Here is a 26,400-nt window from a genome sequence, read left to right on the forward strand (position 1 = left end):
AGGTGCCATCGCCACAGGAAATCCTGAAGCCATTACCTTTTGAGCCCGGCCCCACAACAGTGAAATTTCCACCCCATCATATCCCACCACCACATCCTCCTGCCCCTTCTCGTCAGTCTCCAGGACCTCACCCAGCCTTCACACCTGTAGAGGACTTTAGTAACACTGTTGGTCCAGATTTTGGGCCAGTCACATTCTCAGAGTTTGGTGGAAATGCCTTTGGGTTCCAGGAAAACTTCAAAAATGAATTTGATTTTAACTCACCTCATCCATCATCTCGACCTCCACCATCTCGACCTCCACTACATACCTCCAGACCTCCAGTACCCATCCCTCCCCGGCCTGTTCCACCTCGACCTGCCCCTCGCCCACTGTCACCCCGACCACCGCCCCATTCAGACAAGATACGACCAGGACCTCCTCGACACCGACCAGGCCCTCCCCGCCCGGGTGGCTTCAGCAACTCTGGTTTTGGGAGCGTAAGAGGTGGAAATTGTGTTAAGTACACTGAGGACATCTGTCTTGACTCTGAGGACTATCCACAGTAAGTTGGCTTCTAATTATTGTTTGCAGTAATTTTTTTGTTTAATTGTTATTTTTCATTGAAATCTTTTCATGCACAGTACTGTACTGATACAAAGAACCATAACTTTGAACAGTTAACTTGAGTTGTGAAGTACAGTATATATACATTACTTGTGTTGTTCCTACTTCTGCTGATTTGCTTCTAATACATCCATCCATCCACCATCCAGTCCTATGTTGCCCCATTAAGAACACAGGAGCCTGGGGTTAGGAAAGTTGGTCCTGACATCTACGATGAGAGTGACCAGCCTCACTTATCCCTGAGTGGCATTATGTGAGCAATAAATCCCAACCACCCCTTGGATATAAACCTACACAGGCTCAATCCAATTGTAGCACCTTAATTACCCACTAATCCACCAGGCTCCATAATTTGATTATATGATTACCGCACAGCGTAGTAAATAGTTTCCTGGTGTGTGGTAACGTTCTCACTTGCCATCTGGTAGACTTGAGTTCGCCCCTCGCTCAGGTTGCGAAAAGTTTCACTGACGAATTCAGTGGTTGGTTACTATCCTGCTTGAGCAAGGGGATGGGTGTGTGCATGTGTGTGAAGGTCACAGCCTTGCCCTTAGATCGGACTATATGAGCTCTCAGCTCCTTTCCGGGAGGGTAAAAGCTGACGATCACGACCATCAAGTGATCCTGACCGACCCGGTGAATTACACACACACACACACACACACACACACACACACACACACACACACACACACACACACACACACACACACACTGGCTCAGTGGTAACGTTCTCACTTGCCATCTGGTACACGGGAGTTCGCGCCTCGCTCAGGTTGCGAAAAGTTTCACTGACGAAGTGGGTGGTTACTGTCCCCCTTGAGCAAGGGGACGGGTGTGTGCGTGTGAAGGTCACAGCCTTGCCCTTAGATCGGACTATGTGAGCTCTCAGCTCCCTTCCGGGAGGGTAAAAGCTGACTATCACGACCATCAAGTGATCCTGACCGACCCGGTGAATTACACACACACACACACACACACACACACACACACACACACACACACAAAGAAGAATCTAAGGCATAAAAGAATAGTGAATGGTTGTGTAACCCCTTTCACAAACCACTGTAAATAGGTATAATGTTATAGTTCTCGTTCCTTTTTTCTGAATCCTGCCTTTTTACTTATTTATTTATTTTGAGAGGGAATAGGATGAGGATCATGATGATGACTATGTAACCATCCATCCATCCATCATCTAATCCAGTGTTACCCCATGAGGAGCATAAGAGCCCGGGGATAGGCAAGTTGGTCCTGACATTTAAGATGAGAGTGACCAGCCTCACTCATCCATGAGTGGCATTACGTGAGCAATAAACCCCAACCACCCCATGGATATAAACCTGCACCGGTCCGATTGAAGTGCCTTAATTACCCACTAAACCACCAGGCACCATAATTTGGTTATATGGTTACCACCCAATGTAGTAAATGGTTTTCTGGTATACAGAAAACCGTCTGACTTACTGTATCATTCAGTGTAGAGTCACCCATAGGCAGAAGGATGAGGAAAGAATGAAGGAAAGAAAGACAGAAGAGGGAGTGTAAGTCACTTGTGGGCAGGAGGAAGAAAGAATGAAGGAAAGAAAAACAGAAGAGGAAGGAAGGAAGGGAGGAAAGGGCAGTCACCTTAGAGCAGCACTACATTGAGTAACAATATGACTAAAACAAGGAAATCCATTCCTACTTTATCCCATGTTATTCAAGTTTCGTAAGTGTATATATACTTTAATGAATGTACTATAATTCTTGTGGAGTACAGTATATGATTACAGTGTATGATTACTTACAGTGAGGCAATCCTGTCATCCCTGGTACGTGATCCCGCACGAGCTGACACCATGGTGGCAGAGGTGCGATCACAGAGTGCCGATGATCTCATTGATGGAGTCTCAGCTGCTCAAGAGGACCAGTATGACTACCAGCACTACTTTGGCAATAGGTGAAGCTTTTCAAGGACTGCAGAGTTTAGGTGTTGAAAAATGCATAATAAGAATGAATTGAGCAGCAAAGGAAAGTAAGGATAAGGCATGACTGATGTGAATTGGAAAGCTAGACTTTTTGCATTTGTAATGAGCTGCATTGTTAGGCATGGTTTAGGGGTTATGCAATGTGTATGCCTCATTTATGTGACAGAAAAATGAAAATATTAAATTAATATATTTCAGTTATCTCTGTTTTAAATTATTAACACATTTATGTATGTTCATCTGCTGTATTGTATTTGTAGGCGAGCAGGTACTGATAGCCATGCTCACCGTGACTTTGCTCAAGACGGTGGATTCTTGTGCCCTTCTGAAGTGAAGTACGCTCGACCTAAGAGAGCCCGCAACTCCAAAGGTTCCTGGAAGTTCATTGTCAATATGGACAAATACTCCCAGACAATTCGCATGGAGAAATGCTTGTAAGTACTTATTTTTAAGTAACATAGTATTATAGTACAGGGTAGATGTTTATTAGTTTTGACTATTATGAATCAAGTGACTTCAGTATTCAAGTACAGTGTATGATGCATACGTAGATGGATTAAAAGAAAATCATGAACAGAGACTAAATATTAGGTTTCAGTTGTATTTGTTAATTACTGCCATTGCACTGTACAATATGACATTGTATCTGTCTCAACTTGATGAATTACCTAGATGATCAGAACTAAGTCGCATGTGCTAAACTTTTCTGAATAACTTTACTCAGTTAATAAACTAGAGCATCTTATACAGTAGTGAACTGCTGTTTTAGGAAACCAGGCGGGGCATGTAGTTATGTGTCTCATCATTACCGAGCTACATGCAACCAAGTCTACAACTACCATCGCTTGCTGTCATGGGAGGAGGGTAGAGGCCTACATATGGATATTTTTAAGGTCAGAGCACTTTGGTAACCATTCAGCCCTTCATACCAACCCATTATTTTAGTATTACCTGTATTTTATTCATTTCATGCTTCATTGCGTATAATGTACTCCTTATTACAGCCATCATCCTCATCCACTTCCTCACCCAAAGATGAGGTGAGGAAGGCTTTCTGTCAGTTTGGCCAGGGAACTGACAGATCAAATTGGATAGGTAAAGTAAATGTTTGTCTCCTCTTTTTAAATTGACTGTTGATGGATATACAATCTGGTAGGCATACTTGAAGTGCATCTGTAAAGAAATCTGTAAGAAAATATATAGATGCTTTGGCATGTGAAATGATGCCAGGGTTTTTGGGTGGTTGAAAGGTGGGTGAATGACTGTATGGACCATTTCACTGAACATGCTGTTCATCCGTATCCCAGTTGCATAGTCTATGTTTCCATGTTCTTGGATCCAACCTCACTTCATCATCAAATGGGATGAGGGATCATGGACTTAATGGTTCTTATCGTTTATAAAGGCCCCAACATGCTTGCATGCACTGGCCTTGTCTTGATAAGATTTCTGTAAGATATTTGTTGCTGATATATTGGTAAATATGTATTTATTTTTAAAAGAACAGTTGATATGATGAAAATGGGGGGTGCATTCCCATCCCCCCCTTCCCCAGTCTGTGTCAGTACATCACCATTCATCCATCGTAATAGCAAAAGGCTCCTCCAAGAAAAGACTAAGAGTGACTGCATTCATCACTTTTATACTGTATTATGAAGCAGTTGTGATGTTCAAATGGTGAAACAAAAGACCTGGTTTTTGAAAGGACATGAGTTTAATGCCAGGCAAGGGAAGGGAACATGCTTATTACATACAGTATTTGAATCTCAGTAAAACAGGCTTCACTGATCTTCCACAAGACCCACCACCCACCAGCATACCATAAAACTGCTCCTGCTAATACCATTACACCAGTCCTGAAATGAGACAGCCCTACCAAGTATTCGTTACTGACAATGGGTATTTGCACTGAAGCTGTGCAACATGGTGATGCATGGTACATCTGAATGTTGGACCTTTGGGCTTAGAGCTCAGAATTTTAGGGATTTTTAGAACCCATGTAGTTGGTGTTAAAAAAAAATCTAGTCCTGTTACTTTGGGAATTGAATGCATTTTTCTTTTTATTTTAATCTTCAGTTAATATTTGTTCACCCCATTTCATTATTGCCTTTTGCTGATCATTAAGATATTTTAATTTGGTAAATCAACTGGTTTTGCAAAGAATCTGGCAGATTTCCAAAGTATTGTATGTCTTGAAGCTGCCATATGGTGAATTCAAGTGTATTCTTTGTGGTCTGGCCATTTTTATCAACCCATCAATCTCAGCTATTAGCTGAAACTGAGCTGATGATGATGAAATTATGGTCTTTTTTCCATCTGGTGGTTTAGTAGTTAGGATGCTACAATTGGAGTGATGGCCATGGCATATGCATGGGTTCATTAGGAAATGATGAATGAAGATCTTTTGATTATGTAATGCCACCAGGAGAAGTGCAGTACATTGGTCATCTAGCCTTGATTAGATGTACCGGACTTGGGTAGCCTTGTCTTGGGCCCTTATTCCTTTAAGGGGTTAACAGAGAATTGACTATTACCATTTTATTTCTTCTTTTCTAGGTGCCCAGCTGTTGCTCATGCCACATCCAAGGTTATGCATATATTTTCCCACCATTAGGCCGACATCAAAATTCAGCTGGGTCAAATCAGGTGACACACACTGTCGAGGCTCCAACCGGTGTGATGGAGAGGGAATCTGGTAGTGAAGATGAAGGTGAGTGAAAGTAGGATTGATGGTAACTAGAAGCTGGTTAACACATTAGTAATACTGTGCTATAATAACAGAAGTTTAATTAGTAAATGAGTGGGAACTTGGGAAAAGAAACACAACTATGTACAGTATAGTATGCCTTGTGGAACAGTATTCTTAGGTGGGCATAGAGGTCAGGAGTATGATGATAATGATGACAATGAAAGTAAAGCATGAAAGCTTATGAGGCTAAAGATCTGGCAGGAGACTGAGTTGACTGGATGAATTATGTATATACTGAACGTAAAAGGACATAACAAGGCTTTGGCAATTTTTTTTTTTTTTTTTTTTTTAGTTGGCAGAGTGACTCTGTTAAGTATTGTAAAGGGTATATGTAAAGAAAAATGCCAACCAAAATATGTGTATATGAATACACCTGCATAGCAGAGCCAGGATTCCTGGGCTTAATGGTAAGTGTCAGATTCATTTCACTAAGCATCCGATTGATAGTTGTTCCTCTGTTGTGCTTTCTGTTTTTTGTTTTATGGATTCTGCTTCACCTCATCAGTAGGTGAGAAAAAGAGATGATGAGGAAGATGATGATTGAGGTAAATGCTACTGTGGGTTCATTAACCCTGATCCTTTATTGCACATCTTAACCACTTAACCCCTTAACTTTGATGATATACTAGTTTAGTTTATGATTGCTATGTTGACATGATTTATTTAGCTCTAGGGATACCTTGCATAATGCAGGGGTAAGTGAAGGCTGTATCTAACCTCTTCAGTCTGAAAAGCCTTTGCAAAACTGAATAAGGCTGTCTGAAGATGATGGGAATACAATGAAAAATATTTCTGTGGATTGTAGGGGTTAATATTAAATAATGGTGTTTTGTGCAGAAAGTGCTCCTGTGTTGATTAATAGCTATTTGGTGGGAATTATGGAAACTGAAAATGTATTAGATGAGCTGTTAAATTACTACATTATCAGTTGTTTGTAAGTACAGTTGTACAGTATAATCATGCATCGTCCCCTTACACATACGATCCATTTTGTTTATTACATCATAATATTTTGCCATATACTGGTATGCATCACCTCAGCAGTATATATGCTTAAAATGCTGCACAGTTAAGAGCAATGGTTCTCACCTTGGGAGGCATGCCCCTACTGTATTCAAAGGGGGAGTGCAAGGACTCAAGGAAAAATGTGCTCTCAGCAAGATGTGTGTGTGTGTGTGTGTATTTACCTAGAGCTACGCTCGTGGGGTCCCGTCTCTATTTCTCAATGTCAAACTTTGCTTAAACTCATTTAAGTTTTCAGACTGGACAGTCTCTTTGTCCAGGCTATTCCACAGGTCCATGCATCTATAAGAAAAACTATATTTCTTGATATCCTTCAAGCAGCTTGGCTTCTTCAGTTTCATTCCGTGTCCTCTTGTTACTCTCGTATCCCATGCAAACAGATCTTCACTGTCAACTTTGACTACTCCCATCATGGCCCTGAACACTGCAATCATGTCACCCCTGTCTCTCCTTTCCTCTAAGGAAGGCAAATCCAGCTTTTCTAGCCTCTCTCTGTATAACAGATCTGCTAGGCTGGGGACCATCTTGGTTGCTGTTCTTTGTATTCTCTGTCTTGTTTATATCTTTCTTTTTGTGGGGGGACCACACTACTGCTGCATATCCTAACCTGGGGCGGGTTATAGCCACTGTCATTTTTTTCATCATCTCATCCATGTAATGAAATGCTACTCTTATGTTGGTCAAACGTTTATACGTCTCTCTAACTGTCTTGTTAATGTGCTTTTCAGGTGACAAACTGTCCTGGACCAGCACTCCCAAAACTTCCTCTTCTCCCGCTTTTGTGATTGGTTCATTACACATCAAATACCGTAATTCTGTGATGGTCTCTTGGTACTTTTACCCATTTCTAATATTTTACATTTTATTTGCGTTGAATTTCATTTCCCACATCCGGCTCCAGTCATGCATCCTATCCAGATCCTCCTGCAGCATATTAGTTTTCCTCAACTTCTACTTTCCTCAAGATCTTCACATCATCAGCAAACAGACTTGCATAACTGTTCATTCCATCTACCATATCATTTACATAAATCAGAAACATTACTGGCGCTATCACCAGGCATTGTGGGACTCCGCTTGTTACTTCCCTCCATCCAGACATCCTGTCCTTTATTACTGTCCTCATTTGTCTGTCTCTCAAAAAGTCTCTCATCCATTCCAGGAGGTTTCCCTTCAGCTCTCCTGTATGCTCCAATTTCCACGATAGTCGCTAATGGGGTACCTTGTCGAAGGCCTCCAAATCTAAATACACACAATCCACCCAACCGTTTCTCTCCTGTAGCACGTCAATCACTCTTGAGTAAAGCTCAACAAGTTGGAAACACATGACCTTCCACTTCTGCATCCAAACTGACTCTCAGCCAAAATGTTCATCTCTTCCAAATATTTTATCCATCTATCTTTCAGGATTCTCTCGCACAATTTGGAACTATGCTGGTCAGGGACACTGGTCTATAATTCAGGGGTTCTTCCCTATTTCCTCCCATATAAACTGGTGCCGCATTCGCCCTCTTCCATTCCCGAGGCACTTTCCCCTCTTCCAGAGAACACACAATTAAACTGTGAATCTTATCCACCAGTTGTTCTCTGCATTCCTTCAGTACCCAATTAGAGATTCCATCCGGTCCTGGGGCTTTTCTTACATCTTGAGTTTCCAGTAATTTATACACTTCCTGCACTTCCACTTTTATATCTTTAATCACTGCATTTCTAGTCACTCTCTCCTCCTCCACAAAATCCCTTTTATTAGTGAAAACCAGTTGGAAACATTTGTTCATTATTTCAGCTTGCACTGCCGCATCTTTATAGACCTCTCCTTCTACTTTCAGTATGGTGATTCCTTCCTTTTGTTTCAATTTACCATTAACAAATCTGCAATACAATTAGGGTTCTTCCTTACATTTGTCAATTATACCGTTTTCAAAGTTCCTTTCTTCCTCTCTATGTATTCTTGTATATTCATTTCTAGTTCATTTATATTCTTCCTTTGTTCTTTTATTACCTCTCGTTCTTCAGTTGTTCCACGCCATGTCCCTCTCTTTTTTTGCTGTCATACACCTGGGCGATTGTACAGTATGTGTGTATGCCCCGACAGAGGATCGAGTGGCAAGAATGAAAGATGAGTTTTGGGCGAGAGTAGAAGCATGTATGGACAAGTTTGAGAGGAGCGAGAGAGTGCTGTTGATTGGAGACATGAATGGCAAAGTTGGGAATGTACGAGTGGATGGAGTGGTTGGTCAGTGGGGTGTGCTAGCTGTAGTAGATGGGAATGGTAGTGCTTTGGTGGACATCTGTGCTTGTAAGGGGTTGGCAATAGCCAACACCTACTTTCGTCATAAGATGATCCAGCGGTATACATGGAGAGTAATGAGGAGGATGGATGGTGAACTTGTTGAACGAAAGGCAATGATAGACTACGTGTGTGTGGATGAGCGAATGAGAAGACAAGTGTTGGATGCAAGAGTGTGGAGAGGGTGGGGGAATGGAGTCTCGGACCATCACTTAGTGATGGCCAAGGTAGAGCTGCAAAGAAAGTGGTTGAGGAGACGAAGGGGAAGACAGGAGGAAGCAGCTCCTGTGAGAAGAGTGGAGAAATTGCAAGATAATGAGAAAATGACAGAGTATAAGAGCATAGTGGAAGAAAGATTGGGAAGGTATGAGCTAGAGCAGATGGAAGGGGTGGAAGACGTATGTAAGATATTCACGGAAGAGATAGGCGCAGCGTGTGAGGTGGTTTGTGGAGTGAGGAGGAGATACAAGGGTGTGCAAGGGACTGAATGGTGGAATGATGAGGTGAAACGAGCTGTGGAACAAAAGAAGGCATATAGTGAATGGTTAGCGAGTAGAGGTAGGGGAAAGGATGAGAGAGAGAAGAGAGAGGTATATGTGAGCAGGAGAAGGGAGGTTAAGAGACTGGTGAAGGAGAGTAAGAAGAAAGTGGATGAAGAGTTTGGGAGGAATCTGAGTGTGAAATGGAGGGAGAGTAAGAAATTGTTTTGGAAGGAGGTAAAGAAAGTAAGGCAGTGTGCAAGGGGAAATAGTAGGGAAGTGAAAGATAGGAATAGATTGTTGGTGGAGAAGAGAGAGAAATTGAGGAGATGGAAGGAGCACTTTGAGGATTTGTTGAATGTAGAGAGTGAGAGCAGTGCGGATATAAGTGGTTGGGGGAATGGCTGGGAGAAGAAGAGATGAGAGGAGGGAGGAAGAGATCAGTAGGGCGGAAGTAGTGGACGCGATGAAGAAGATTAAGTTGGGAAAGGCCCCAGGAATTGATGGAGTGTGTGGTGAAATGCTTAGGTATGGGGGTGAGATTGTTGTGGAGTGGATATGGAAGTTATGTAGATTGGCTTGGGAAGAGGGAAGGGTTCCAGAGGACTGGAAATCAGGTATAATTGTTTCTTTATACAAAGGAAAAGGGGAGAGAGAAGTATGTGGTAACCATAGGGGTATTTAACTTCTTAGTGTGACTGGTAAAATATATGGTAGAATACTCACTGATAGGGTTAAGCATATGACAGAGGAGCTAGTTGGAGAAGAACAAGGGGGATTTAGGAAGGGAAAAGGGTGTGTAGATCAGATATTTGTTCTAAGATGTTTAGTGGAGATGTATCTAGAGAAGGGAAGGAAAGTGTATGCTGCCTTCATGGACTTGGAGAAAGCTTATGACAGAATAGATAGGCAAGGTATGTGGAAGGTATTAAGAATATATGGAGTGGAAGGGAAATTGTTGAGTGCTGTGAAGAGTATGTACGAAGGAGCTAGGGCTATGGTGCGAGTGGATGGTGAGCTGAGTGAGTTCTTTTATCTCAATGTGGGACTGAAACAGGGTTGTGTGATGTCTCCATGGCTGTTTAATATATACATGGATGGGGTTGTAAAGGAGGTGCAAGGTAGGGCAGTGGATATGGGGGTGGCTATAATGAATGAGGGTGAGATTTGGAAGATTCCGGTGTTGCTGTTTGCTGATGATACAGTATTGTTGAGTGAAGATGAATGGGAGTTGCAAGGTTTGGTGAATGAATTTGGGACAGTGTGTAGGAGGAGGAATCTGAAAGTTAATGTAAACAAAAGTAAAGTTATGGTGTTTGAGAGGAATGAAGTCACAGAGTGTGCAGTGAGGTTGGATGGTGAGGATATGGAGAATGTGAGTGCATTCAAGTACTTGGGCAGTGTGATGAGTAAGGATGGAACTTTGGGGGATGAAGTGCGTGAAAGGGTACAGCAGGGAAGGAAGGTTGTTGGTACACTGAAAGCAGTGATGAGAAAAAGGGAGGTGAGTAAGGAAGTTAAGAAGTCACTGCATGATAGTATTGTGATCCCTACCCTGACGTATGGAAGCGAGGCATGGACCTTGCAAGAGGGGAACAAGTCAAGAGTGAGAGCAGTGGAAATGAGCTACTTGAGAGGAGCATGTGGAGTGACGTGGAGGGACAGGTTGACGAATGAAGAAGTGAAGGAACGTTGTGGGGTGGATGTGGATGTGGTTGAGAAGATTAGGAGAAATACACTGAGGTGGTTTGGACATGTGAAGAGAATGGAGAATGAAAGACTGACTAAGAGGGTGTATGTAGGTGAGGTGGAGGGAGGGAGAGGGAGGGGTAGACCGAGGATGAGGTGGAGGGATGGAGTTGAGAGGTATATAAGAGAGAGGGAGGTGAGCTGGGGGGAGGGTAGTCAAATGGTGGGTGACAGCAACTTGGAGGCGTTTTGTCTGCGGCCACCCTTTGCGGGATTAGGGCGTCGGGCTATAGATAGATAGATAGATAGATAGATACACCTTCTATTAAACTACTTCCTTTTCCTGTTTTCTTTCCCACTTACTCTTGGCACATATTTTTTCACTCCCGAATTAAAGAGGTCTAGAAAGATATCCCACTTCCCCTGTATCTCTCTTGTTTCTCTGAATTTTATCCAATTTGCATTTTCGAAAAATTTTCTCAATTCTGTAAAGTTTGCTTTCCCAAAGTTGTATCTTCCCTGCCTTTGCTCGTCTCTTGGCACCACGTTCCTTGTTATCATCTGAAACTCAATGACCACATGATCACTTTTTCGTATAGGACAGATATTTCAAAGATTCAGTTACATCAGGTTCTTTGGTTAGCAGTATATCTAATCTTGCTGATGTGTCATCACCTTGGAATTGTGTCTCTTCTTTGACCCACTGTGTCATTACATTATTCATTGCAGTGTTTAACAGTATAGTACCCCACAAATCTTCAATGCCTCCTAAGTCCCATTCCTCCCAGTTTACCTCTTTACAGTTAAAATCACCCATTAGAATTATATTGCTGCTTTTCTCAGTTTCTGTAGATAACTAACTATGTCTAATAACATCTGGTATTCATTGCCATTCCATGCTCTTGTCTTCGGGGGACCATATACTACTGCCATATCTCTCTTGCCATTCTCCCCAGTTTCTAATTTCATATTTATCACTTCTGCCCTATGCTCTCCCATTTCCACAGTATCCACACTTACGTTGTTCTTCACTACTATCATCACTCCTCCCGTTTTTTCTTTTCCGTCTCTTCTCCACAATTTGTATTTACCATCTTCCATATGGATTTCAATAGCCTCTCTTAACTTGGTCTCTACAAAGCACATAACATCTTGTTCATGTACCCTTAAGAAGTCGTTGATTTCTAACCTTGCCGATATTAAACCATCAACATTAGTATATGCCACTTTCAAACTTTTTTCAATGTTTTTTGTACCCCTCCTCTCTTCTCTCCGCCGGTACCACTTCCTCAATTTCTGGTCCATAACTCTCCAATAAAACACTGTCTTCTCTTCTGTTCTCTCTTCATTTTTTGCCTTTGCTTCCTTTACTAACTCCTTTATTTTAGCTCTTTCTTCCCCATTTGAATCTCTCCTTATCTAAACATTTTTGAACCCCTCTTTGATAATTTCCGTGTTCTGTTCATTTACCATTACCTGGGACGTAAACTTTACCTTAAGTGGCCTCGCCCCTCATTCCTTGTACCTTCCTAACCTAAACACTTCTTCAGTCTCCTCTTGAGCTTCGTTGTTACCCTGCATAACTACTGATATTATCTCTTTAACCCGTCACGTCCCGAGGTTTTCCGCACCTCCGACATCCCCCAGTCCCGAGGTATTTTCGATTTTTTTTTTTTTTGGCTAAAACCTTCGCTTTTGGTGAGAAACATCGAAAATTCATAGAGAAATCGCTCACCTGAGGTTTAAAGTGCCCAATCCAGGTAGGAGTTCCTCCTTACCTGAGTGAGTTTTCTAACATGCTGGCACCAAAGAAAACGAGTTCTATGGGAGGGTAACTATTTTATCCACTCATAAACGGTATTTATTTATTTACTTGGTACGAATGTATATTTAGTATGACAGTATATTGGTTTTCAAGCAGTAATAAAGGCATTATAAGCATTGTTTCACTCACTAACTAATCACCATACCTGACCTATTTTTGCCACACTACCTGATCATTATTTCTGGCTGTTTCTTCTTCTAATGCTATGTAAACATTGTCCTCCACATTGTCATCGATTGGGGAATCACTCTGGCCCTGAATAACTTTACTAGCCAGGTCACTGGTAACAGGTCCTTTGCCAAGACAATGGCGTGAGGGGGGGAGGGGGGAGGTTATGCAGTGTAAGGCATTGTCCCTGCTTGGTATCTTGTACAGGAATAGAGGAAGGTGTCCCGTGTATACATACGAAAAATCACGTGCGAAAATTGAAAATTGTGCAAATTAGGTACCTTGCAATTGCACGACATACTGGTACGTCGCCGGGACTGGAAAATGCAAATCGTGGTGACGTACCCATACGTCGTCGGGACGGGGCGGGTTAACCTTACTCAGTTCTTCTCTTTCTGATCTTATTGTCATACGTTTTTCTTTTACTGCTGAAATTATTACATACGGTATTTTTCTTATCTGCTACATCCCTGGCTAAAGATTCCCTACTTCTCAGTACCCTAACCACTTCCTTCCCCACCTTTTCCTTGTTTTGTTGTTCTATAATCTCTTTCAAATTTACATTTCTTTCCTCCTGAATTTTCTTCCACCTCTTGTGTTGCTCCTTGATTACCTTATTGTGCTCATCTTGCATCCTTGATTTTGATTCATAATCATCTAGTTTACTTTTCATCCTGTCCCTTTCTTCTTCCATTCTCTTATTTTCCCTCTTGAGCTGTTTTATTTCATTTGAGGCAGATTCCTTAGTCACTTTTAATTCTATAACTTCTCTTTCTTGTTCATCACCGCGTGTGCAAATTTTTTCCAGTTTATTCTGCAAATCTTTGATCTCTTTCTCCTGCTCTAAGGTCCGTTCCTGCAACTCTAATTACTGTCCATACCTTGTTTGACTCCTGGACATTCCTCTCTGCCGTTTTCTCTACTCCTGCTACTCTTGTTTGGTACAGCTTAGTACTTCCTGTAGACCTTTTCCAGTGACGTCACAGAAATCACGTGATTTTGTTTACGACTCCATATTGGACGGCAAACTCCTCGCAGTAATGGCTGTCCAGACAGGGCTGTCAGAGAAGAAACTGTCAGATATATGCAGAAATCTGAATCAAAGCCATCAAGATCTGTACAGGAACAAGATAAACTGTTTGGGGCTAGATCCTTACACCATATCTAGGGAGAAATTCACCAGTTTCAAGGACTGGGGACCGAAACCAGATCTCAGATACGGCGATTGCTATCACTATTTGGTAAACACTCCATCAAATTTCACCGGGGCATCCTTCAAGGTAAACAGACATGTCATATTGTATATATGCAATCCAGATTGCTGGAATTGATATGTGGTACTTGTAAATCGACTTGATAATCAGCAAATTATTGACGTGGGGCCAAGGGTGGAGGGATTGTATTACACTGACTGAGAACGAGTAGTTGAACTGGTTTCCCAGCGATGTACCCTACTTGCTGCCCTCTATTTAGAAAGTTGTAAGTATAGGCTAGATGAGCATATGACAGGTATGGGTTGCATACAAAATTTGTCATTCTTGTAGTCACACTCCTGTAAGAGCTGCCTAGTATGGGCCTGCATGGGCTATTGTAGGCAGAGTAAATTAGTCACATTCTTGTGGGAGCTATCTAGCTTGGGGCTGTTGGGCTACTGCAGTTATCCTCTCTTCTTAAGCTTTAAGTTAGGTCGTAAGTTAGGTCAGGTTAAGTTAAGTTGGTTGGGTTAGCTTGGTGTGGAATTAAAAAGAAAAGTAATTTCCGACCGAAATGAATATCAGACTCAAATTAATCACACTATAAAACACTTAAAAATGAAAATTTTAAGCTTCAAGGTGAGTTGGGTGTAATTTTGGAAATTTACCATATTTATTTTGGAAATTTCAGTAATTATAGACCTAGAAACATACACACAGCCTATATACTGATGTTTTAAGTAGTTTTACATAAAATGGATAATTGATAGTATAGGCCAAAACTGTCAAAACTCTTAAAGTTAACTTTTACATTACAACTGAAACATTGGTACAAACTTAAATTAAGATTATATCATGCTGACGAGTACCACAACATAAAACTAAAAGACTTCAACAATATAGTTTTTATGATTTTACATTTTATATTAAAAATAAAAAGTCTTAGTAGCTGCATACCTGGTAAAAGAAAATATAGGGGGCGTTGATATAAGTACATTATTTATCCTCTTATTTGTAATTATTTTTGTGCTAAGTGGAAAATGTACATTTAACTGGAGCATGTATTGACAGTTTTGCTTTCTGTGGAGCAACATTCTTTTCTAAATAGAAAATTATAAATAGCTGTACTATTTATTTTGTTTCAGCTTTAATTGCAACACTGTTTAGCACAGGCTCACAGTGGTATATAAATTTTATACTGAAGTCTTGAACAATATTCTGTACTGCACTATTATTAAAATCATCCACCATGACACAAATATCAGTTTCATATGAATCACAGTGAAAATTTGAAAAAAAAATAAAAAATAAAAATTTAACTTAACCAAATGTAACCTAACCTCCTTACCTAACCCAACCTAACTTCAAGTATGACCTAACCTGTAACTGGGTTGGTTTTATTTACGTATCTAACATTCTTAATCATCACTGCTATGTCAGATTTGGTTTGGGTGAAACTCTGGAATAATATCAAGGCTTGTGACATGGACCCTCCCCCTCTTTTCCCATGCACACTCATGGTCGTGTGGGTCTTGTGCTCTGACATTAACACAGTTAGGATATCCCATGAACCTGCAACTGCAAAGAATGGTAAATATGCCCGTATCTACTCACAAATCATCGGCTCACCCGATATGAAATGCTTGCTATACAGCGGGGAGTAGGCCGTCGCCGGGCGTCGGGTGCCAGTTCTCCCTCTTCATGGCAGCTATCTACTTCACTCGCCTTTACTCATTGGCTAGAAATCGGTAGAAGTTTACCCCACTTCCAGTTTTCTGCTTTGTCTTACAGCTGAAGGCACAACAGTGGAATACCATTGTGGGTTCTGCGATTCTCTCTCTAGACGTCCGACAATTTGCCGTCCAATATGGCGCCGTAAACAAAAGTCACGACTCGTGACGTCACGTGGAAAAGATCTATTCCCATGTCTTCGTCGAAAAAGCCCACAAATTCCCTTTCACCAGTTGTAAACAAAGATCGGTCCTTCTCCGCAATGATGCAACCATATGGAAACTATATTTCCACTGTATCTACTCTTTATGACCGAAGCCTGCGGGTATTTTTACTAGAGTCCGACGGGACCACCACACGCACTCTTTCACATAATCACAATAGGCTGGTCTCCTTTTCGCCGCAGATTCAGTGATGTATTTCCCTACGATCCAGGAAGAGCTCCGTCTCTGTCGGCGACCTGTGTGTGTAATTCACCGGGTCAGTCAGGATCACTTGATGGTCGTGATCGTCAGCCTTTACCCTCCCGGAAGGGAGCTGAGAGCTCATATAGTCCGATGTAAGGGCAAGGTTGTGACCTTCACACACGCACACACCCGTCCCCTTTGTCTAGGGGTACAGTAACCACCCACTTCGTCAGTGAAACTTTTCGCAACCTGAGCGAGGCGCGAACTCCCGTCTACCAGATGGCAAGCGAGAACGTTACCACTGCATCAGCGAGATGCATGCATGTGTGTATGTGTTATGATGAATCACTGATTTATAATCGTTACTGATATAGTCTCTGCTCCAGCCTTCAAAGCACATTGTACATTGTGTATTATCTTTTTTATTTTCCTTTACTGTCTGTCACACGGACGTCTTCCTGCTTTTTCTTTTTCTCTGATCTGGTTGTTTCAGGTGAAAATTAAAGATACCAAGAAGTCTTGTACTGAAAGATGAACTGCACCCCATTTAAAATATATAGTAAATGTCCCTCAACTCACCCCTAAACTCCTGATAAGGGGAACAGTGGAATGAAAAATGGCTAATTCTTCCTGTATTAACTTTATTTACCAGAATTAACATCCACTTGAACCTGTGGCAACAATAACTATAATTATTTGGGAATAAGCTTTTAGCGTAAGGTGATACAGTAGCAGAAAGCAGGAGGGAGAGGGGGATGGGTATGTGCATTAAGGCTTAAAGGGTGAACAACCTAAAAAAGGTTGAGAAATGGTGGTTTAGAGTATTTAGGTTGTAGGTGGTTGGCTACCATCGACCTTGGGAGATACTTTCATGAAAGTAAAATGTTGCCACAAATTTGGTGACTAGCCACACAGTTACCACTCTCAGGAAGCGTTCATCCATAAGTACATACAATAATCAAGTTCAGTTTGAGACACACTGATACTTCTTATTATCACATCTCAGATTTCTTTTCTCTCAACAGTTTTGAGCAACTGTTGGGATGTAATTAGCTGGTTTTGGCACATAATTTAGATTCCAGTCCATAGAAAACATTAGGTGTACCATGGCCAATCTTAATGTATGAGTTCCTTGTTTAAGGGAAAGCATGTTATCAGTTGACTTATTTACTGAGTTAGAGTATTGTATTGTAGAACTTTCTAGGAATTTTGTGATGCATCATTTACCACGGTACTTTTTCCATTTGTGCTTTATTTTTTTCTTACATCTTTACATATTGTACATACTCCTTGTTCCCACCTTGGTAGAGCAACATCAGAAAACGTGATATGTTTCCTTCCCATTTATGGAATGCCACACAAGGAAGGTAGAACTTTAGATCTCTTGCTCTTGTTTCCCTTGTTATTTGTCTCTTGCAAATGAGACGAAATACTTTTCCTTCTTTGCTTTAGCTGATGGTATATGGTAAACAGCTAATGTAGTGTTCAGTATCATTGTATATGTTCCAGTGACCGTAAAGTTCAGAGTCTTGCCTCACAGTATATATGTGAACCAAGTATTGGTACCTGAGCCCCAGGTCCTTATACACCTGATGGAACAAAAAAAGGGGATAATACAGTAGATGGATGAGTTAGAAAACTATATTCATACTTGTACTTTATAATGGGTGTGTACTAGCACTTGAACAGAATAAATGTGTTTTCTCTTTTAATTATTTTTTCCCCTCCTGCAGGTTCCAGCCGTGACAGCTTCTCTGGAAGAAAGACTGTGCGCCGACGACCTGGCCAGAGAATCATTGGACCACGCCATCCCACCTCACAACGTGACCATAACTCTGAACTTCACAGGTGAACCTTGACCTTACTTTATCCTTTAGTAAACCCTCATTACATACCTCGATACGCAGAGAGAGAGAGAGAGAGAGAGAGAGAGAGAGAGAGAAAATGTATCATATTTATAACAAACAGAATTATGGTCATACCTTTTCAGACAAATTCTTTTTTGTCTCATATCTATTTTATGGCTCTTAGAATTATGCAGCTCAACATAAAGTCAGTGCCTTTGTTAACATTTTGGTCCAGAATTACTATGTACCGTATGTCATCCGTTCCTTTTTCGCCCCATGAATAGCATAATTATGGGCATGGGGCTAGACTACTCATTCTCGATATTTAAGGCAAGGGCGACAAATCTTGGTCACCCCTGAGTTGCATTAATTGAGCAGTAAATCCCAACCACCTCATATAGAAACCCTTATGGGCCCCATCCAGTTGGAACACTTTAACTCATCACACCACTGGGCATTCATATAGATTTATGGTTACTATCCAGTGTTGCAAATGATTTCCTGGATTACAGGAAACCAGATGGCTTGTCACCCAGTGTAGGGTCACCAGAAGGTTATACTACTTTGAGTGAGTGGAAGGAGTGATCCTCTATCCTCATCTATTAAATGTTTGCTACTGTTAGAATATTCTGCTCATTATGGAGATCCCCTTCCCCTCTCCCCGACTCTCCTTGTTGCCAAAGGCCTAAGTTCCATGTGTATGTTGTCTTCAGAATGATGCACATTGCAGTGAATGTGAGAGCCTGTCTTTTCAGTGAATATAAAAACACTCATATCCAACTTCAGTGCAACTTTGAAATGGATCATGAGCAACTTTAAGAATAGGTGTTAATTCATCAGAATCTTATTAATGAAACAGTTTTAAGTGAAACTTCAAACAAAAACTAACTACTGTATGTACTGTACATGTCCCCCACAGCCGGACTCAGTTAGTTGATGAGTCTCACCCAGACCAGGCTCAGCCAGACCCAAGACCCAGAAAGCCACCTCACATGTCCCAGAAACCAAGAGATCCACCTCAAACTTCCCTAAGACCTAGAGATCCACCTCAAACTTCTCTAAGACCTAGAGATTCGTACCATTCCGCAGCAGACCGCAAAGTCAACTATGTTTACCATCCTATTATTGACTTTTTCTCTCCTTACCTTCAGGAAAGTCGGCACAGATAAGAAAAGGAGATGATGAAAGATAAGGAATGCTGTGAGAAAATAATAGCAGTCTTTACACACAATATTAATCATTAGGAATGAAGTCTTACAGTAAGGGATGAAATATAAAAGTTAGATTTATAGATAGGTCAAAATAGAATACTGAAGCAAAGAAACTATGACAAGAAAATAATGGATTGGGATTGCAACATTCGAATGTTCAGTAATTCAGTATGGTAATGGTCACAGTCAGTGCATAGTTTTGATGTTATATGCTGTGGAGTAATGCATTCTAATGAAGCATTTTAAATCTGGTAAAGGTTTTATTGAGTTTCCTAACATTTCTTGAGTTTTCATATTTTTTAATATCTTCACTTTAATATACTGCATATTATTTTGAATGATAAATGAGACTGGTCTTTAATTTTGCTTGCTCAGCGCTGTACAGTCGGGGAAAGTTCCGCATTACCCACTTCTCGAAGGTGTGAGACGGGTGTGAAGTGGCTGCCAGACCTCACATGTCTGGTAACTGTGCGTGAAGGAGCGGGAGGCGGGGGACTGGGGGCACCGGAGGGTTCGGTGGTAGGTTGGGAATCACGTCTGCAATGTATGACTTGGACGGTGTGTTAGTTAATTTAATAAGGACAGATGACAATATGACGCTAGCATTATATTTAAAAAGTTACATAGATGTCTGTAGAGTTATTGTTGTCAGGAAAGTTATGGATGTTAGTTGGGTTCGGACAGAGGTTTGAATGCTTTCATTCGCTCTCGACCTTAACATGAGACGTTTCCCTAGGAGATATTCGTAACGATATAACATTTACATTTTGTGTTGACTCAAAAACAGTCACTTATATATATATATATATATATATATATATATATATATATATATATATATATGTGTGTGTGTGTGTGTGTGTGTGTGTGTGTGTAAATTCTTATCATTCATTCATAAATTCTTATACAGGTATTTAATTATTTATCCTCTGTCATCCCGCTAAAAACATCCGCCTGCAACCATTTCCAGTGTTATTCTCGTAATTATTCATCTCGAACTTAGAGTCTAGGGTAGTTTGTAATAAAAATAAATGAAAAATAATATATATAAGCGATTAACACTTTTCGTTTTCCTTTAGACAGAATGACATGGGAAGTCCTAATTATAAGATCAGAGTCTGTAACAATTATTCCTATCGAACATTACAAAACGAAGGCAAAGAAGCATATCTTTGACAGTAAACACGAACTATGTATACGGTAATGTAGACAGACTTAGAGAACAGTGTGATACCATACAAACAACATAACCACTTTTGCACTTTGAGAATACATCGGACACATTATTACTGGCTATTGATACTGCGACGTGAGCAGCTTTCCAAACCCTCACACCCCCGGCCACCTTCCTTTCCACTTACAGTTACCAGACATGTGAGGTCTGGCTGCTGCTTCGTGAATACTCGTCGGCCACAATGCTCCGAACAGTGGGTAATGCGGAACTTTCCCTGACTGTACCAGGAGTGTAAATGTACAGTATAACAATGTATTTATGAAATATTGAAGATTGTGTTTGTTACCCTTGGAGATAGAAGAAAAAGGAAATTATACTACAGGTATCCACATATTGCATGTGGTAAAACATAATTTGCTGGTTTGGGCGTAGGGGCTGGAAATCACTTTTTTATACAGGGTGTCTTTGGAAACGTATGGGAACCTTCAGAAAGTCATTACAGGTACAGTATTGGTCTAATTTTGAGTTTTAAAAATTTAGAATAATGTGAGTCCAGTTATCAGTAGTTAAAGAGCTTACATTGTTCATGACATTATGATTTAATTATGAGGGAGACTGTTTTCATCTGTAAAGTCATGATAGCTTTGTAACAATGGAGCATTGGACCCACATTGATATGCCTTGTATTTCTTTAAATTAACCCAAAAATAACCTCCTGCAGCTTCTTGCATACTTCCTGCGACACGCTATTTGTGTAAAATGTGGCAACCCACTGTCCAGCACTTATCCTTTTTCCAAACAGCATTATATCTCATAATTAGGGTACAGAAGTGGGGGAAATCGTACCTGCATGGGTTCCTTTCTCTGATTATATTCCTGATGAAATCAGAGTGCTGTGCTCTGAATCTTCCCATACTTTGTGAATGTGTCAGACTTGAGTAAGGGTGCTGAGTATGATGTTTGTTATGATCATGTTTACCACCGTTCAAATATAGCTGGAATATGCCTGTGTGTGTGTGTGTGTCATAACTGATACTTTCATGTACTGTCTAGTGTTAATCTTTATGTAATATGTCTTGTTTCAGTTTAAAATTGTTATTCTGTCAGATGTAGGCCTATCTCTGGCAAAACCTGGTGGTATGTAAATTATTTCTTTTTCATATTGGTGCATAATTCCCTGTTATTTATTTATTATAAATAACTATGTGTAGCAGCATATGTAATAATAAGCACTTTTAACATCAGCCTGCTGCTTTAAACAAGAACTATTTGTTTTGTTATATTCAAATGAATAAAAATTATTTTCTCCTATGTGTTTAATACTGCGACACTGATGAATGAAAACTGATATGGTACGTGTACTATTGGTTAATAAAAAGCGACAGGAATGATGGGAGATGTAGGAGAGGAGGGTAGACACAGAAAAAGAATGGTACGACAAATGGCCACCCCTTATGGGATTATGGTATCTGGCTATAATTACGACAGAAATATATATATATATATATATATATATATATATATATATATATATATATATATATATATATATATATATATATATATATATATATATATGCTTCTCGTCTCATTAACTCTCCTTCTCTTACTGACTCCCTTCAACCTCTGTCCCTTTGCTGCACTGTTGCATCTTTATCTCTTTTCTATCGCTACTTCAATAGTCACTGCTCCTCTGAACTGTCTGCATGCATTCCTCCACCTCTACGACGGGCGCGTAGCACCCGTCTAGCAGCAAACTCTCATCCCTTTTCTGTCCAACTCTATTGCAAAATTTAACCGTTACTTCCAGTCCTTCATTTATGCAACAGGTCAACTCTGGAACTGTCTCCCTCTGTATTTCCTGCTGCCTATGATCTCAGTCTTTCAAACACAGTGTGTCCAGGCATCTCGAAATGATCGGATCTTGAATTTGGCTCTCTATTGTATTTTGTTTTTCTCTTGGAGGGAACTGTTATTATGGGCTCATGGCCTTTGGTTCCTTCTTCCTCGCATAAAAAAAAATGATCAGAGAGTCAGTTTTGGTAGTTTTAGGGGAGGTTGCTTAGAGGCCTTGCTTCCTAACCCTATTTTTTCGATAAGTTCCTACTTTGATAAACAAGAATTCGGCTAACGAGCAAAATCCTTGCTCCCAAGTAGCTCGCAAGATTGGGACCCACCTGTATATATATATATATATATATATATATATATATATATATATATATATATATATTTATATATTTATATAATCCCTCCACTTTCCGATGTAATAGAGCCAAAAGCATGTCCGGAAAGTGGTCCCATCCGGAAAGTGGGCCCCAGCCTCCTGGACTTGTACTTATGGACCCTAACCTACCCTGACTCAGAAAAACACCTATACAACTCCCTCTGGACATGCATAGCACCTATTTAAGGCCCAACTCACACCAATAAGGGACATAAAAGACTGAAATAAATGCAAAAGAACCAGAGAATGAGGTTTTAGAGGTGAGTTTATACAATATTAAACATTCTGGGTACTTACAACAAGTCCCTGGCTCCTGGACTGGTACTTATGGACCCTAACCTAGCCTAACTCAGAAAAATACCTCCCTACTGCACATGCATAGCACCTAAGACCCTATTCACACCAATAAGGGACATAAAAGAGTGAAATGAGGTTTTAGAGGTAAGTATGGAAAATACAGTACAATATGAAACATTCTGGGTACTTACAAGTCCCTGGCCATCTCGATGAATAACCCGCCTCCTCTCAGACTCTGACAGTAAAAAGGAGTACCTGAAGCACCTGCAGTACACTGTACATGAAGTCTTGCACTGAACTTAGTCATTTGGACTCGGAACTCCATTCTCTTAACACTGCGCACTCTAGTCTTACTTGCCCTCCATTGCACTTTAATGAAATAAGTGTTGCACTCTGCACTTAAGTCTTTGCACTCATAAATCCATTTTCTTAACATTACACACTCTAGTCTAATTTGTGCTCCATTGAACGTCAGTAAAATCAGTGTTGCACTCTGCACTTTAGTCTTTGCACTCACAATTCTAATTTCTTAACACTACACACTGTTTTCTTCACTGCACAACACTATAAATTCCCGTGTGGTCTAGTGGAGAGTTCTTATCGTTTAATCACTGTCAGATTCTGAGAGTAGCAGAAGCAGGTGGCCTAGGGGTGCGTCGCTGGGTCGTGGTGATGAACTACCCACTGCAGACGACTCTGAAGACAGGCGCAAACTCACGTCCAGTGGTGACTCCACCGTGCATGTGCTGGGCTGTGGCTCGGAGGATGAGAGCCTGTCTTGGGGAGGCAATGGTGTGGAGCCAGGGCTGGGCACAGTGGGGGTCATGGGTCTGAAAAAGCTGTCAATGGTTGATTGACGCAAGGAATGATGATTTTGGCGATTAATGATGCACTGCCTGAAAGTGCGCAATTCCTCCACAAGTTCCAAGGGCCCCATCTCCATGTCGCAGTCCGGGTGTTCCAAGTAGTCGAGAACGAACTCTACGTGTTCCCGGAGTGTGCTCAGCTTGGGGATGGCTGGAGTAGTGTCATACTGAGAGGAGTCCGCATCATCGTCGAAGTCCTCATTGGAATCTTCAGGCTGGGTACTGACACCCGCAACTGAAGATGCGATCTCGATATCAGACAATGTCTGATACCCAGGATCGCCCTCGTCATCATCCAACCACTCACGCACTTCATCCACATCAACATCATCGCCATGCGCACGTAGACATGCATGGAAGTCATCCATGTCAAAACCTTGGAAATCGTGCTCCACATCCGTTCCAAGAAGCAGACGAGACCAACCATTTTCTAGAGTCTTGGCTGGGACTTCCTTCCATGCACTGGCCCAGTTTTAGATTGCAGACTTGATGTTGTAGCGGCGAAGGTTTTCCAAAGTCCGCTGGCCTTGCATGTCCCGTCCCTCCCTGTGCTCGTCCTCGACCTTGAGAACAACCACCACCTCGTCCAGGAACGTCCGCCGGTACAGCCTTTTCGTTGCCACGATCACTCCTTGGTCCATTGGAAGCCCGAGTTTGCACAAGGATTCTCAACTTGTCGACACTAATCGTGTGCTGTAATTAATGGCGACCTCAAATGTACGAAGCTTAGGCTATCACTCGTATTTTTCAGCCAGAGCGTACTTTTCGTAGCATGTTCTGATTGCTAGGCAGAGAGAGTAATTGTAACTTAATAAGAATTTTGTCTCATTGACACTTTTGATGCTCCACCTTAATTGGTTTTGCAGGTACAGCAATGGGTGTAGCAGTTTTGCTGTGCGGGCCAGCTGATCGTCTGCCGCATGCTGCCGCCTCTTCTCCTCTGCCTTCGTCATCGCCATGTTATTATATTTACTATGTCATTTTACACGTAGGTACAGTTACACTACAACTGTCACACCTACACCGTGTATTACATACACCACGCTACACAACAGTTAGTTGTCAGTGTAAATGTAGCAAACTTTCGCTCAGTTTGACCTGAGTACAGGATTTTCACCGTCGTCACGGAGTTTTTCCCTCAAGCTTGTTTCTATTAACGTAAATACGAGGTTTTTACGCTCATTGGCGATAGTGATTTTCTCCTGTAGCAGGATAGAACACACACCACAGTGTGAATCTTGTGTGACTGAGTTAGGATGTGTACATATATATCCACAAATTTTTTCCCATAAGGAAAAAATTCATTTTGTAGGGGCGTAATGTCACGAATCAAATTTGCAACATTTCCCTTTTGTGAGAAACACGAACTATTAGTGGAAAACTCACTGTGTATGGCTCAGTTAACCGTTTCTCTCTCCATTTCGGTGGTATACTTTTCAAAACATTCGTCACTTTCAAAAGTGACCGATCTAATGCACGTCACTAAGTGCTCTACTGAGCGATACTATTGTTTCTTTATTGTTCGCCCCTGCTTGCCTCAAGCGTTAGCCACGCCTTTTTCCGCTGGCCAGTCCATTACCCATACATCGCATTTGAATTCAGTCGAGTGTCTGTTGTGACGGAGAGAGGTACTGTGCTCCAGCAGTGTGAGAGGCCAGCTAGCACCCAGACTCCACTAGACTACAGTTCTCCACGCTCCCACCCTTCTTTGGGTGATACACTACATTCATTGACCAGTATTTCTTTTCGTTTTCCTAGTCTTATGAGTTTAGTTAAGGTGTTTTTCCTAGGCGTAAGAATTTAGCTTTTGAGTGAGTGAGTGAGTGCGATCTCATTAATTTGATTTTGAAATGTAACATTAAATTTATTTTGTAATCAATAAATTTAACAGTTCTTTTTCTTGAGCTTAATGTAATGTAAACTTGAGTTTCATTTTTCCGCAGTTAAGCTTATTTCTCTTATAGCTCCTAGCTTGCATAAACGTTTGCCATTCATAACTGGTACTTAGGCCAGTCTTGTGTATTAAGCTTAAAATCCGTTGTGCCTCCTAGGAGTTAATCATCAGCAAGAACCTGATACTATTATTAGTATTAGTTATTTATTGTCAGGGTTGAAGTGACTTTCTCCAGAGGCTAACACTACTAACAAACAGCAATTGAGTAATTAGTCTCTGCTGTATACTGTTGAGAAAGTTTATAAATTCTCGTTCTTAGATAATCGTGCGAAGCAAGCCAGCGTAAAGTAATCGTTGCTTGATTTAGCAAGACAATCATTGTCCCTGTTGTTCAATATTATTGAACATTAATATCATTTAAATAATATTTGCATTTATTTTAAAAACCCCATGACACCGTTGTTGCAGTTCCACAGTCTCTAAGGGCAGCAGCAGAAGGATGTACGGTGGCCGTTCCTTCCCCGGTACATACGGTGGCCATTACCGCGGAGCTGCTCCCGACACAGGAAGAGGCAGATGAGGGACATACGGTGGCCGTTCCCTCCCTGACATGTACGGTGGCCGCTGTCATGGCTCTGCCTGCCCAGCGGGAAGTAGCTGAGGGGCGTACGGTGGCCGCTCACTCCCCGGTATGTACGGTGACTGTTACCGCGGAGTTACTCCCATAGGAGGAGGAGAAGGTGGATGAGGGACG

The 26,400-nt window shown here is 41.2% G+C and overlaps 1 protein-coding gene across 1 annotated transcript in view; it reads left to right on the forward strand.

Annotated features, from left to right (window-relative positions):
- LOC145414194 (uncharacterized) overlaps positions 1-26,400 on the forward strand; it is a 39,056-nt gene that overhangs the window by 11,720 nt on the left and 936 nt on the right. Inside the window, exons 5-12 of the mRNA XM_080283770.1 lie at positions 1-544; positions 2,399-2,548; positions 2,837-3,010; positions 3,346-3,469; positions 5,133-5,286; positions 17,864-17,978; positions 18,897-19,086; positions 26,213-26,335. Coding sequence (XP_080139896.1) covers positions 1-544; positions 2,399-2,548; positions 2,837-3,010; positions 3,346-3,469; positions 5,133-5,286; positions 17,864-17,978; positions 18,897-19,086; positions 26,213-26,335 — 1,574 coding nt within the window. The remainder of the gene's footprint in view (positions 545-2,398; positions 2,549-2,836; positions 3,011-3,345; positions 3,470-5,132; positions 5,287-17,863; positions 17,979-18,896; positions 19,087-26,212; positions 26,336-26,400) is intronic.

Source organism: Coenobita brevimanus, chromosome 98 (genome assembly GCF_032717465.1).
Source record: "Coenobita brevimanus isolate Jiangsu-jjx chromosome 98, ASM3271746v2, whole genome shotgun sequence".
Taxonomy (NCBI): domain Eukaryota; kingdom Metazoa; phylum Arthropoda; class Malacostraca; order Decapoda; family Coenobitidae; genus Coenobita; species Coenobita brevimanus.